General features: G+C 65.6%; 1 protein-coding gene across 3 annotated transcripts; it reads right to left on the bottom strand.

Annotated features, from left to right (window-relative positions):
* B4GALNT4 (beta-1,4-N-acetyl-galactosaminyltransferase 4) lies at nucleotides 1-12696 on the bottom strand. 3 transcript variants are annotated; one of them, XM_027051440.2, is made up of 20 exons: nucleotides 12377-12696; nucleotides 9243-9343; nucleotides 8768-8863; nucleotides 8582-8677; nucleotides 8402-8492; nucleotides 8219-8319; nucleotides 7971-8038; nucleotides 7678-7756; nucleotides 6529-6595; nucleotides 6251-6385; nucleotides 6066-6175; nucleotides 5885-5985; nucleotides 5704-5804; nucleotides 4667-5561; nucleotides 2099-2388; nucleotides 1801-1954; nucleotides 1589-1661; nucleotides 1323-1476; nucleotides 857-983; nucleotides 1-457 (listed from the first exon to the last, which is right to left on the bottom strand). In XM_027051440.2, exons 1-20 carry the CDS (start codon nucleotides 12525-12527, stop codon nucleotides 334-336), a joined length of 3114 nt encoding a protein of 1037 aa, XP_026907241.2. In that variant the 5' UTR covers nucleotides 12528-12696; the 3' UTR covers nucleotides 1-333. The 3 variants fall into 3 exon arrangements, with proteins under 3 accessions (XP_026907241.2, XP_026907240.2, XP_026907242.2); XM_027051439.2 differs by having other exon boundaries at nucleotides 9240-9343; nucleotides 12377-12677; XM_027051441.2 differs by having other exon boundaries at nucleotides 9240-9343; nucleotides 12442-12563.
* Nucleotides 12697-13682: the final 986 nt, after the last annotated feature.

Here is a 13682-nt window from a genome sequence, read left to right as displayed (position 1 = left end):
TCAGAACTAAAAAAAATATTTCATTTCATTCTGAATAAAAAACGGAACAGACAGAACTCTCGGAAATCCTGAAAACAACGTCATCGCTACAGCAAAATTTCACAGAAATCATCGCGCAGAGTGTGGAGACCAAGCCCGGGCCCCAACCAGCTGTGAAGGCTGCCTCTCTGGGGAGGGGCACAAAGGGGGCGGTGGCCTCGCTGGGCCAGGCACAGGTGGTGGCCATTCCCCTGCGATAAGCCTTGCCGGGGTTCCCAGGGACCAGGCTCAGGACCCGGCCTCCAGCCCCCACCACGGGACGGCGGCCAGGGGCCGGGAGGGGGTGCCTGGTCTTCAGGATCCCTCGGTGCGGGAGCCCTTCCGGCCACGTGCGCCCCACATTCCCCGCTTGGAGTGGTAGTGGTGGTAGAAATTCCGCACTCGGAGTCGCTCCACCTCCAGCCCTGCCTGCAGGACCCTGGGTGGAAAGGGGGTGTCAGGACCCTGGAGAGGGGTGCCTATAGGCTCCGGGTGGTAGGGGGATAGTGGTGGTTCTTCCGGAGCCTGGGGCAGGGCAGCACGGAAGTGCTCAGGACCCTGGCCCAAGGGCTAGGGGTGTCAGGCCTTCCACTACTGTGGGACCCCGGTGGGAGATGGGGACTCAGGGCCACCACTGGGCCTACAGGATCTGGGGACACAATTTGTTGCCAGGCTGTTCCCGAGTCTGCAGAACCCTAGAGACAGGAAGAGGTGTGGGGTGGGGTGGGGTCACAGATCCTGGGATACGAAGCGGAAGTCCCTGCAGCACGTGAGGACCCTGGGGTACCCTCCCCGCTCAGAGGAGGTATCCTCAGTCCCCGAGATGGGGGGCAGTCACCTGTCCAGGAGCTCCCAGTCCTCGCCCCCCCACTGGTCCCGGAACTCCTCAGTGTTCATGCCCCCGACGCGGTCGAAGTCTGACTTGTAGATCCCGAAGAGGCCGAAGCCATTCACCTCCCAGTAGCCTGGGTAGGAAGGTGCCCCTCAGACACCAGAACCTGCAAGCCTTCCTCCCCAGCCTCCAGAGGGGGTCTGCTGCAGGGTCCCATCCTCAGAGGGGTGTCAAGAGTCACTCTTCTGTGTGGGGTCATAACCTGTGGCCCTGCACACGACTGGGGTGCTGGAGGAGGTTCCCAGGCATGACACTGGAGGCTCTGGGGTCCTAGGCAATAGGCGGGGCATTGATGGATCCCCAGGCCCACCTCCGGGGTTAGGAGAGGCCCCCAGGGGCCTGGGCCTCACCCTGCCGTTGGTGGAACTCCCAGTGTTATTGGGGCATGGGGGGGGGGCATCCAGGGCATTACCGTGCGGGTCCCCCGGCGAGCTCCCACAGCCCAGGCGCATGACCACGGGCGCAAAGGCCAGTTTGCCCTCCACACAGTGTTTGCGGATGCCGTCCAGGATGTTGGGCGGGAAGTGGATGTGCAGATCACAGAGGAAAACGATGCTGCTGGCATCCTGGAGGCCGAGGTCACGGGGAGGCCTGAGCACGCCCCTCCGCTCCCCCAGCGGAGTTCCTTCCTTGGTGGTCTGGACGGGCTCTCCCTGCTCTCCCAACCCTCCCACGCACCTCCACTGCGTCCACTCCAGCCTGCAAGCCCGCCGAGCGCTCAAAGTTTCCAGTTCGCCTCAAGTACTGGTACCTGGGGGAGGTGGGGAGGAGGGGTGGGGGCAGGAGGTCACAGGCCCTGACCCCTGCGGGCCGGGGCTAGAAAACCCGCGTCCCGGAAGGGGCGGGGGAGGCAAGACGCGCTCGGCCGTCCCTGGCGGGGGCGCTGTTACCGGGGCAGCCGGGCAGAGCGCAGCGCCTGCTCGACGTCCATGTCCTCGCTCTCAAAGTCCACCAGGGTGATGCTGAAGTGCGAGTCCCCCGTGCGGGCGTGCAGCGCGGCCATGTCCGCCAGGAACTGGGCCACCCAGCGCGCCTGGTTCTTCACTGGAGGAAGGTGGTGCCGCTGAGCCCACCCCGACCTGACTCCGCGGGACCCGGTGCACGGCCAGCGGCGCTCCCACTGGCCGCGGGGGCTCGGGGAAGCCCAGCCCACGTCCCAGGTGCCCGGCCCGAGGCGGTCCCGCGCACCTGGCACGATGAAGTGTACCATCACATCCTGGCGCCAGGCCAGGCGCAGCGGCCGGCAGAGCTCGGGGCGGCCGTCGGGGCGCGTGGGGGCGGCGGGAGCGGGCTCCGGGCTCTCTCCGTCGGCGTCGGCGCCTCCCGCGTGGGCTCCGGGCAGTCGCAGGAAGACGTACTCTGACAGGCGCAGGCGGCCGCCCCCGCGCTCCTGCAGCTCCAACTCCAGCAGGAAGCGGCTTCCGCGCGCGGAGTCCCGGCGCTTCTCCACGTTCACGATGCGCAGAAGCGCGTAGCGCCTGGGAAGCGGGGGCTGGGTCGGCACGCTTGGGCTCCGAGCTTGCGGCCCTCCCTCTTCCCTGCCCCCCTCCTCCCCCCCCCCCCCCCCCACGAGTGTCCCTGCGGGTCGCCCCCAGCCCCAGAAACCAGGCGGCCACTCAGAAGACGGGCTGGGGCAGCTGCCGTGAGTTCCCTCGTGTCCCAGGCTGCCATACCCCGCCCACGCCGCGTCCTGCCGGGGAGCTCCGAGAGGGCGGGCGGCCATTTCGCGCCTCCCCTCCCTAGGGCAGCCTCCTCTGTGGTCTTCGTGTCACCGCTCACGCATCCACAGTGACCTTTATGACGGCGCCACCCACTGTCCACAGGACGAGGTTCGCTGGTCTTACACTGACATTCTAGGGCCTTAAGCCGACTCAAGCTTGCCTTCAGTGTCCCCTCGTGCTGAGTGAGCCGACTTCCTCCCGCACTGGCTCTTCTTTCTGGGGTATCCAATCTGCAAGCTTGCCCCAATCCTCCCCGGCTCTTTCCAAGGCTCCTCAGATAAGCCTCCCTTTTGCCTCTTCTGGCACCAGCCCCGGGGCTATCCTGACCCAGGGGAAGATGCCACTGGGCCTACCCTGAGCCTCTTGTGCCCCTTCCCTCCTTCTGGCCCTGCTGAGCATCTTCATCCTCCACTCTGTTACCAAGCAGAGGCTTCTCATCCTGGGAAAACAGGACCCTGCCCTTGACTAAAGTGGCTTCTTCCTTTCTCCAAATGTCCTCCCTTTGCAGCCCCCTGACCATGGGAGCCTACCTGTGTGACTCCCAAGGAGTCCCCACTCCTCCCTGCAAACCCCGCCATTCCCACTGTGCTCTCCCCAAGCGTCAGGGACTTTCTGCCCCAAACACTCTGGGTCTTTCTGAACTCTCAGTCCTTAGGCCCACCCACACCCTACTCTCACGAAGCTTTGAGCCAAGAACTCAGCCACCTAGAATCAAATCCCTGCCCTTCCCACACCATCTCATCACTGCCCTGGCACAAGCCAGGCAGTCATGGCCCCTGTGGGCTTCCCATCCTGTCCACTCCCCTCCAAGGCAGCAACAGGCCTGTCTGCAACCCCAACAGGTCGGCCCCTGTCTTGCTCAAAACCTGGTACGGTCTGCAAGAAAAAGGAGTCCTGAGCAGGTTGCTCGAGGCCCACGATGGCCCCTTCTCCGTCCTCTGCACACCGGGCCCCTGGCCTCCTGCCCCAGTGCCTTTGCCTACCAGTGCTGTCTGTACTGGTTCTACTCCTCTTTTAAGGCTCACAGAACCCACCAGTGTCTCCTTTGGGGCCAACTTTGGGGTCTCCCATTCTCTGCCCCGCTAGCCTACATATGGGGGTGGTGACAGGCCTGGATTCCTGGGGGGTGGGGGCAGGGATCAGAGGCAGCAATGGGGCAGGAGCCCTGCGCTCCCCTGAGCTGGAGAAAGACCCTCTGGGAAGACCCAGGAGCCCTGTACCAGAAGACGAGGAGGGGTCCAGGGACTCTCAGCCTGACCTTTGGGTCTCTACTTGGAAGAGAGCCCTGGCTGGTTCAGATTCATTCTTGGGTTCAGGCCCAAGGTGACAGGGTGGGTTTGGAGGTTCAGGACAAGGGAGCCCACCCTGGGTGCCTGTGAGGAGGTGAGGCTTCTAACACTGAACAGGGACCCTGGACACTAAGAAGCCCCAGGAGACAGGGAAGAGACAGGGAGAGACAGCTCTTCCCTTGGAGGTCCGTGTGCCATGCCCAGACCAGCACCCTGTTAAACCCTGGGAAGGTCTGAAGGTTCCACAGAGGCCAGGACTTCCCCTTCCCAGGCACACACTTCCCAGGGCCTCCCTCCCACGCACCCCCCCCCCCCAGGGCCTCCCCTCCCACACTCACCTCCTCCAGGGCCTCCCCTCCTACATGACCCCCCGACCCTCCCATACTCACCCCCCAGGTCCTCACCTTCCCAGGAACGCCCCCTTCCCCCCTCCTCTCCTCCTATACGCATTCCCCAGGGCCTCCCCTCCCACTCCCCCCCCCCACCAGCGCCTCCCCTCCCACACTCACCCTCCCCAGGGCCTCCCCTCCCACACTCACCCCTCCAGGGCCTCCCCTTCCCCGGCGCACATCCTCCCAGGGCCTCCCCTCCCACACGCACCTCCCAGGGCTTCCCCTTCACAGGCACCCCCTCCAGAGCCTCCCCTCCCATATGCCCCGCCCCAACATTCACCACCCCCCAGGTCCTCCCCTTCCAGGCGCACGTCCTCTAGGGCCTCCCCTCCCACGCGCACACTCCGGACGCACCCGCCGTGGCGCGCGTTGAGCCGCTCCATGTACTGGGCCACCACGTCCACGGCCTCGGCCTCGGGCAGCTGCAGGTTCCCCGACACGTTGCAGCGCAGGTCGTTCCAGTCGGAGCGCAGCTGCTCGAAATCCACGGCGCCCACGCTGAACGTGCGCTGCCAGTCAATGGCGTCCTCGCGCCAGCGGCCTCGGGGGGCTCCCGCGGCCTCCTCGCTGTCCTCATCTTCGCCCCGCGCCCCGTCGTCGTCATCGTCTGCCTCCTCCTCGTCGCCCGCTGCAGGCAGCTGCGCCCTGGACACTTGGGACAAGCTCAGGAAGGAGGTCACGGGCTGAGCTTCCGACGACAGGTTCGCGGCCGCGGTCGGAGCTGGGAGTCCCAGCAAGCGCGGCTGGCCCTCCAGGCTCCCCTGGGTGGCCTGCGCCCGGGCCGGGGGCCTCAGCTCTGCGCCCGGGGAACCACCGGTCCTGCGGCCTCGAGACCGCGGCGGCCGTGGGGGCGCCCGCAGCTGCACCCGGGGAAGAGGTCTGGGGCGGAGGAAGACTCCGGGGAAGGGCGGCCAGGGTGGGCCGCGTGGGCCGAGAGGCGCCCGCAGTCCCGGCCGCACCCGCGTCACATACACCTTCGGGGGCTGCTGCTGAGCCGCAGCTCGGGGGCGCAGGGCGCGGCCCAAGAAGAGGGGCAGGGGGCGCGCGGCCCGGGCGGCCCAGCTCAGCGCCCGGGAGCGCCGGGTGGTGGGCAGGTCTCCGGGGCTGGGAGGCACCGGCGGGGCGGGCGTGGCTCCGGGCGCTGTGGGGGCCGCGGGCAGGGGGAGGTGGCGGTGGCTCTGCAGGGGGGACGCCTCCGTGGGCTCCAGGCTGTCTAGCAGCTCCCCCTCTTCCTCATCGTCCAGGAAGTCTGCGGGAAGCAGCCCAGGTAGGCACAGGCTGGGGGGGCGCACTCCACGCCCAGGTGGGCACACGCTGGGGGGCGCGCGGGGGTCACTCCACGCCCAGGTGGGCACAGGCTGGGGGGCGCGCGCGTGGGGGGCGGTACTCACCATCCGGGTTGAGAAAGAGGAAGGCTCGGCGCTGCACCTCTTCCTCCTCATCTTCCTCTCCCTCCTCCCTGTCCATCTTCATGTATTTATAGAACCCAAACCTGGGGCGGTGAGGGGCATCAGAGAGGACCCCCCCTACCGGCCGCTGCCCCCCGCCCCATCCCTTGCCTGCCCCGCCCACCTCTCCAAGTACAGCGGCGACTCTCGGTAGAAGCACTTGTTTTCCGTCTCCATGTGCGTGAGGCGCGTGTGGTCATTGGGGTAGACAAAGGACAGGTACACCTGTGGGCGGGGCAGAGGGCTCAGGGGACCCTGGGCGGGAGGCCGGGGCCTCAGGGAAGGTCTTGGTGAGGGGCACTTACAAACTGCAGCCCCTGGTATCTCGCGATTGGAAAGTCCTTGACAACATAGGTGGGGGCGTAGGCGCAGGGCTCCAGCACGTTCTCCAGACTCGAAGGCTCCACCCGAGGTGCTGTGGGAGGAGTGGTCACAGAGTGGCAGGCTGGGTATCCCTGCCCCCCTCCCCCCCTCCACGGTCCCCTCTCACTGAGGAAGAAGGTGTCTCGGGGGTCTGGGCGCAGCATGTCAGCTCTGGGCTCCTCCTGTGGCAGGCGCCCCCCCACGTGGCTGGCTGGAGACTGGGGGACATGGGCCACGTGGTCCATCTTCAGGGACGATTCATCTGGGGACAGAGGAATGTGTGGGGTCCTCAGGAGTACCCAAGGACCACTCCTCACCCCTCCCCACCCACATCCAGAGACCACCCCAAAGAGACCGCAGATCAGGAGCCCACCCCCCTCCCCAAAGAGGCACTGGGCTCCACACCTGTGTACAGGGAGATGTGAGCAGAGCCTATGACCTCAAACTTCAGGCCTGGCAGGAAAGCTCGCCACTAGGGAAGGGAGAGAGCGGTCAGGACCAAAGCTCTGTGGTCCTGGAGCTGGAGAGGAATGGGTCTTTTCTGAACGTGGGCACCGGGAGCAGGTGGGGACAGCCCCTTCGAGAGCACAGGAAGCTTGGAGGTTGGATGGCAGAGGGGTTCTTGGTGGATGGGACACCCCCCTCCCATGCTCCCTCCAGGCCTTTCCTGACACCCTAAGCACTTCCTTGCCCGCTGGTGATGGCTTTGCCACCGCCTCCTTCCCCATGCTGCAGCCATTGCCTTCCTGGCAGTCACAGCTAGCCTTCTAGAGGCCCCTACCCCTCGCCTCACTGGACCTCACCCTCCTGGTTTCCCCATTCCTGTGGCAGCTCCTTCTCAGTCTCCTCCTTTGCAGACTCGGTTCCTCCCTCCCTCAAGTTGGGGTTCCTGGGAGCTGTTCCAGGCCCTCTCCCTTCCTAGCTCATTCTGGGTCTTCTTGGCACCCCCTTGGCTTCCACAAGATCACCCCAAGCCTGCGTTTCCAGTCTGGACTCCCTGCCAGCTGAGCTGGGTTGATGCCTAGCACACACAGTTGACAAATGCCCCATCTCCCCTAGCCAGGCTCAGTCCCCACCTCCCTGCTTCAGGGACCATGTCTAAAAGATCCGCCCCCGCCAGGCTCTCTGCAGCAGTGGCCAAAGGGTTTTTCCTGAAATGCAAACCCAATTGCTTTGGGCTGTCCAGGGTTCGCGTTGCAGGCCCTGCCTGGCCACTGGATCCTCTGGAGTTCTGGAAGAACTCTGCTGTTCCTCTGCTGTTCTTGAGATCTGGAGTTCAGCTGAGGCACCCCAATTCTCTCCTCACTGGATCTCCCTACGAATGTCTCGTCTCTCGAGACTCTACTCAAGCACTACTTCTCCATGAAGCCTCCCTGGGCAGAGTTGATCTTGGACGCCCCCGTCCCTGAGTGTCTGCTTTGCTGACTAGATGGGAACTCCTGGGGTGAGGGGGCAGGACCCACACCATTGTCCTGCAGGGAGTGTTGGGAGCAGAGGGAGCAGGGGAAGAGACGTGGATTCTCCAGAAGCCCACGGATGGCAGGCCACACTCACGCCCACTTCCACGTGGTCTGAGCCTCGGTCGTCCTGCTTGTGCAGCAGCTCAAAGTAGTACCTCCGGGAGGCCATGAGCCTGGGGACATAAGCGGTCAGGGGGACATGCTCCTACCATGCTCCAGGAGCCCCAAACAGAAACCCCAGAAAAGGTGGGGTGCTCGGGGGCGGTCCCTCGGGGCGATGGCAGTGTGGCCACGACAGTACAGGTGCAGTGGTTTCCTGTGTGCTGGTGCATGTTCCCCCCCCGCCCCCCAATACACCCCGGTGCACACACGCTCCCAGTCACTCACCGCTTGGGCTTGGACACCTGCGAGCTGAACTTGGTGAATTCCCCAGGTGCTGTCCACTCTGAGCCAGTCTGGGAAGCGATACAGAAGGGTGGGGGGGTTCACCCTCTCCTTGGGGGCACCGGCCTCATCCAGTCCCCGTCCCTTAGAAGCTGGAGGAGACAGGTGACGGAGGCGGAGGAGGCCCAGTGAAGACAGATAGGGGTGTGGGTGGAGGGGCTGGGGCGGGAGGGCTGTGGGGTTAAGGGTACCTTGCCCACAAAGGCCACCAGCTGGGCACCCGCCGGGCTCTCATTTGGGCTCAGCCAGAACTCAGAGTTGTCATCCGAAGCCACAGAGAACTGGACGTCTCCTAGGCCACAGGACAGGGGCTCAGGGGGGTGGTGTGGGGCCCTTCCTGCTGCCCCCTCCCTGGCACATCCCCACCCCCGCACCATCTCTCGCCGGGTGGATGAAGCCGAAAATCCGTAGTCCGTAGTTCTTCCACTTGGGGGACACAGCCAACTTCTTCACGGTGGTGCGAGTCTGGGGGGACAGTGGCCTCTGACGTCAAAGCCTTTCCCTGTCCTGCCCTGCCCCCCACCCCCTGCCAGCTCCCTACCACTGGCACTCACGTGCGGAAACAGCGGGAAGTGCAGGTTCCTCCTCAGGTGGCCCACGGCGCCTCCGCACCAGTCCTCAAACACATGCAGGTTCACCTGCCCCTTGTACTGGGGGGCGGGAGGTGGGCCTTACCTTCTGCACAGCCCCCCCCCCCCCAGCCCTCCCCTGAAGCTCATCACAAGCCAAGCAGAGCTCACCTCTTCCCACCACGGGGGAACCTGATGGGTGAGGTTCAGAGGGGGTGGCTTTCCAGCCCCCACAGGAAACAGCATGTTTGGGTCCCGTCCTTCTGGCTACGGGACAGAAAAGGCACCAGGGTCAAGAGCAATGGGAAGACAGGGAGGGGTCACCCCCCCACCCCCCACACACACCGGGACACACCTCACAAGGACTCTCCTGCACACATCCAGCCGTAAAATCCCGAACCCATGGTACCCCAACCACACACACCCAGGGGACCCTCACCATACCTGCCCAGGCAAGCACTGGCCAGCACGCTCGTGCACACCCATGCCCGCCGGACGTGAACTGCAGGCTGGGCTGTGCTCCGTGCCTGCACCTGCGTCCTCCATCCACCCAGCCCACGGGTCCCGAGGCCACGGGCACACCAGTGGCCTCAGGGATGTGTGTGTGCCGCACACACGTGTTCTTTCCCACAGCCCTGCTCACCACCTGCTCCTCCTCCCGACTCTCGCTGGAGTCCTCCGCCCTCTGTGTGGACAGCGCAGCCCGGACGCCCCTGCCCTCCGTCACACCGCTCAGCTTCTCACCATCTGTGGGTGGCACGTGGGGCATGACTGGGGCCCAGGCTCTCTCCGAGGCGGCCCCTGCCGCTGGGGGTCAGGTGGGGACAGCAGTGTCTCCTGCTGAAGCCTTCGCACTTCAGTCTGCTCCCCGTGCTGCCCAGGGCCCCACCTGTGGCTGTGCAACTGCTCTCTGGGTCCTTCTTCCACATTCCGCCTCTGGGGTGGGCAGCCCCCTCTCAAGCCCTCTACCTGGCTTTTCCTAGCCCCCTGACTGGTGCCAGGGAGCAGAGTCATGTGTGTGCATGTGCTAATGCATATACATACACACTTATCTGGCCATCCTCACCGCGGCTCTGCCTCCGGGAAGGCCCCCAGGACTACTGCACTGCGCCCTCAGCACTTTTCCCTCGTCCTGAGGGTTCCGTGTCTCCCTCCCTCATCAGAACTGCGTGCTAAGGGTTAGTGCTAGCGCTTGTTATTGGAAAGCTGGTGCTTTTGTCTTCAGGCTAAGCCAGCCCCTGCTCACAGCACATGTGCCACCTGCTGGCCTTGAGAGGGGTTCGGGACCAGAGGAGTCCTGGCACCAGCCTGGACAGAAGAGGAACAGACATGCTGGTCTGGCTGCTGGGGGGCCGGGGGCCAACATGGCTCCAGCGACTGTGACCCTGAGGAACCCCTCCTAGGTCTGTCTGTGGCTCTCTCCAGAGCTTGGCACCCTTATAAACAACCCCTATCCTAGGGCCGACCATCCCCATGCCCCTAACTCCCTCAAATTCCCAGGCTTCTTGCCTAAGCTGTGGACCTGAACATCCCACCCTGTCCTCTGGGGGGAGGGGTGTGCCACACCTTGGGACTCAAGGCTCTTCTGGGAGGCTTTATTATATCCCACCTCTGCCCCCAGCCCCGTGCTCCCAGCCAGGGATACCCAATCCAGGAGCACCCCCTCTGCTCCAGGGCAAGCCGGAATTTCGACATTCATGCCCATCCTTCAATCCAGACCCACAGATTCCTGTGTGGACACAATTGGCCTGAGTCCCTTCTCCGGGGGAGGGGAGCTGACCTTAGTCTCCTGCCTGTAGGACCCCTGTGGTACTTGCCCACCTGCTCCTTCTTCTGGGTTCCTCCCCCACTGTCCTCCGTCCAGCTGGGAGGTGAGCCCCTAAGAGGCTCCTGGCCAAATCCCCCCAGCCTGGCCCTATGCTCCCTGCCCACCAAGCTAAGTCCATGGGTACCAGGAGCCTTCTGTGGTGGGGTCCCAGCCCAGGCTTCCACCACTGTCCAGCACAGTGAGATCCCCAGAGGGCTCCTGCCACATGGGTATCCTGCAGGATACCAGGAAGGTAGACCCCCTGTCCCGCTCCAGTGCTGCCTCCCCAGTCGGAAGTGAAGACAGCACTGACCCAACAGTCAAAAAGTCCTCGGGCGTGTCCAGCTGCTCCGCTTCTCACAAGCCTTACCCTGGTGGGAGCCCAGGTGACTGGACGAAGAGGCTGCAGCCCAGAGCCAGGACCCATGGGCTGGGGCTTTCCTGGAAGGTGCCCCATGAGAGTTTGACCTTCCAGGACGCTGAACAGCTCCTGCTCACCCAGGAGTCGTAAGGGCAGTCTGCTGGTACAGCTGAGAGCAGAGAGGTCCTCAGAAATGGGGTTCCCACACTTCTACTCCCTCCCAGTTGCTGAGCTAGACTCCCCAGCTACTCAGGAAGTCAGTTGGTGAAGACTGCGGTTGCTCAGAAAGCCACAGAGGTGGCTGGGGAGGGGGGGTGGGTTTTCTTCTGTGTCACTGGGTCACGATCTGGGATCCTGCCTTACTTGCTGATAGCTGGGGGAGGGGGGCTTCTTTTAGGGACTGAGCTGGGCTGGGGACCCCTCATGGGTGTGGTGGCTGTGAGGGGTGTAGACTCTGGGGGTTGGGACAAGCTCCACACCCCTGGCCTGGGAGGTCTGTGGAGCCAGGTGTCCAGGCACATGGAAAGGAGGCAGAAGGGAACCGAGCAGGGAGGCCCTCAGTGGAGTGGCCCTGGGTGCCGTGGGCCAAAGTCACTGTTAGGAAGAGGGTGAGGAAGCGGGACCCACACCCCGACCTCTCACCCTAAGGGCACCCAGCACCACACTTCCTAAGAAGGGGTAGGGGCAGCCCGGCTGGGAGCTTCCCCGCCTGGGCAGAGGAGGCTTCTGCTCCGGCCTCTGCTGGGAGGTTTAAGGTGGGGGGGGGGGGGGGGGAGTGTTACTCGTGCCCTGAGGTGCTTCCCTCTCTCCCATGCTCTCCCCCTTCCCCAGGTTCCAGGCTCCCTGCTTCTCCCCTTCCCACCAGGTTGTCACAGGCTCATCCCTCCTGCCAGGCACACTCTCCCCCCAGATGTCGTGGGCGGGCAGCACCACCTTCAAGGGGCCATCCAGACCCCCCTGCCCTGGCTCTTTCGCACCACACTCACCAGGAACTGATTTGTTTTGTGGGTTTATTGTCTTCACCGGAGTGTGAGCTGGAGGAGCCTGGGAAAGTTTACTCCAGGCAGTTCAGGGGTCCCCAGGCTGGACCCCCATCACTGTGCTTCCCCACCCCCACCCCACCCCAAAAGCCTGCCCCTTGTCACAGGGTTAGTTAGGGCACCCCTCAGGAAGCCTTCCAACTGCACCAGTCAGCTCCCTCCAAACCCTCCCCGACCCCCACCCCGAGGGGAGGCTGGACCCCTCCCTTCTCTCTCCCCCAGCAGACCGGTAAACTGAGGAGACAAGCGGTGGGGGTGCGAGGCCTTCCGGAAAAGCCCAGCCTGCAGGGCCTGCGGGCGATCTCCCTGAGAGCCCGCTGTTCACCCCGTCACTGCTGGCTCCAGGTCACATCCCGGAGTCGGCCCAGGTTCGGGGACGCTCCCCAAGAGGGTCGCGGGCGTCACTGCTGACGTCATTGGGCTCCGGGCTCGGCCGAACCGCGCCCCCTGCCCAAATACCGCAGAGCCGGGAAGGGCGGGCGGCCGGGGGTCTCCGGGCGCGGTGCGGAGGCCCGGCCCCCCAGCGCTCCTCGGGGTGCCCCCGCCCCCCGCCCCCGGACGCGCCCCCGTACCTCGCCCGTAGCCCAGGCGCTGGCGCAGCGCGCGGCCCTGGCGCACCAGGCTCAGGTGCACGTACGTGAGCCACGCGGCGCAGGTGACCAGCACCAGCAGCAGCAGCAGCTTGATCTGTTTGCGGATCTTCTTCACCGGGAACCACGGCATCGCGCCCGGCCCCGCCCCGCCTCGGGCCGCGCTCAGCGGCACCGCTGCGGCCCCCGGTTCCCGCGCGCCCCGCGCCGCGGCCCCCGGCCCCGCATGGCCCTTTGTCCGCCGCCCGCGGCCACACCGAGCGGCCGCGACCCCAGGCTGCCCCCCGCCCCCCGGCCGCGGGCCCGGGGTGGGCGGCGGAGCGGCTCCCGGCGGTGCCCCCGCCCGGCCCCGCCCGGCCGCTCGGGCTCCACGCTCCTGGGGGCCGCGGCGGGACCCAGCAGCATCCACGCTGCGGTGCTACCCACCGTGAAACGGGCCCGGCGGCCGCGCGGCGCGAGCCAACCGGGGCCCGGCCGGCCCGCGGGGAGCCAATCGGCGGCGCGGGGGGCGGGGCCGGCGGGTTAGGGTGTGCCCGCCGCCCGTCTCCACGCAACGCGCGCGCATCCACCTGGGCGCGCCGGCCCGCGCAGCTCCCGGGCGCGGGGGGCCGGAGGTGCGGAGGCCCGGGGACGGGGCCCCGGGAGGGGTTCACGGAGGACGGGGAGGTGCGGGGGACAGGGGAACGAGGGTCCGGGGGGGGGGTGCGCGAAGGACGCGGGGACACGGGACAGAGGTCAGGCGGTGTCCAAGGGACAATGTGGTGCGAAGGACGCGGGAAGCAGGGACGGGGGATGGGGAGGTGCAGAGCCCGGGGGCAGGGGTGTTGGTGGGTGGGGACGGGGGCGGGCATAGAGGCAGGGGACATGCAGAGGACCGAGGACCGGGGTTGCTCGAGGGACGGGCTGCAGAGTCAGGGGGACGCGGGAAGTGTAGAGGTGCGGGGTAGGGGAGACACAGAGCCCTGGAGGATGTGGACGTGGTTACGCGGGGGTGGGGACCAGGGTGTGTAGGGACGGAGGCAGTGGAAGGCGCAGGCTGTATGGGTTGGGGGACAGTCGGGACACAGGCAACAGAGGACTCAGGGACAGGAAATGGGGGGGCACCAGGGCTTGGGGAATGTGGGGGGAAAGCTGAGGATAGGGGTACAGCCTGGTCTTGGAGTTGGAGCCAGCCTCTAGAAAACAGTACAGCCAGAGGGAACGGGGCTCCAAGTGGAGGAAAAGAAGTTTGGGAGAGAGACAGGTGGTAGGTAATGATGATGGGTGAGGGGGGCAGGAGTGGGTGTGT

The sequence above is a fragment of the Acinonyx jubatus genome, chromosome D1 (genome assembly GCF_027475565.1).
Source record: "Acinonyx jubatus isolate Ajub_Pintada_27869175 chromosome D1, VMU_Ajub_asm_v1.0, whole genome shotgun sequence".
NCBI classification, from domain to species: Eukaryota; Metazoa; Chordata; class Mammalia; order Carnivora; family Felidae; genus Acinonyx; species Acinonyx jubatus.
This window is presented reverse-complemented; position numbering and strand designations above follow the sequence as displayed.

What these genes read in the sequence shown, in the direction of transcription:
- B4GALNT4 (XM_027051439.2), bottom strand. Translation starts at nt 12,527, where the DNA reads ATGCCGTGGTTCCCGGTGAAGAAGATCCGCAAACAGATCAAGCTGCTG. An exon ending in TCACATCTCCCTGTACACAG is followed by an intron (nt 6,386 to 6,528) that starts GTGTGGAGCCCA and finishes CTCTGTCCCCAG; the next exon opens with ATGAATCGTCCCTGAAGATG. An exon ending in CCTCTTTCTCAACCCGGATG is followed by an intron (nt 5,562 to 5,703) that starts GTGAGTACCGCC and finishes TGCTTCCCGCAG; the next exon opens with ACTTCCTGGACGATGAGGAA.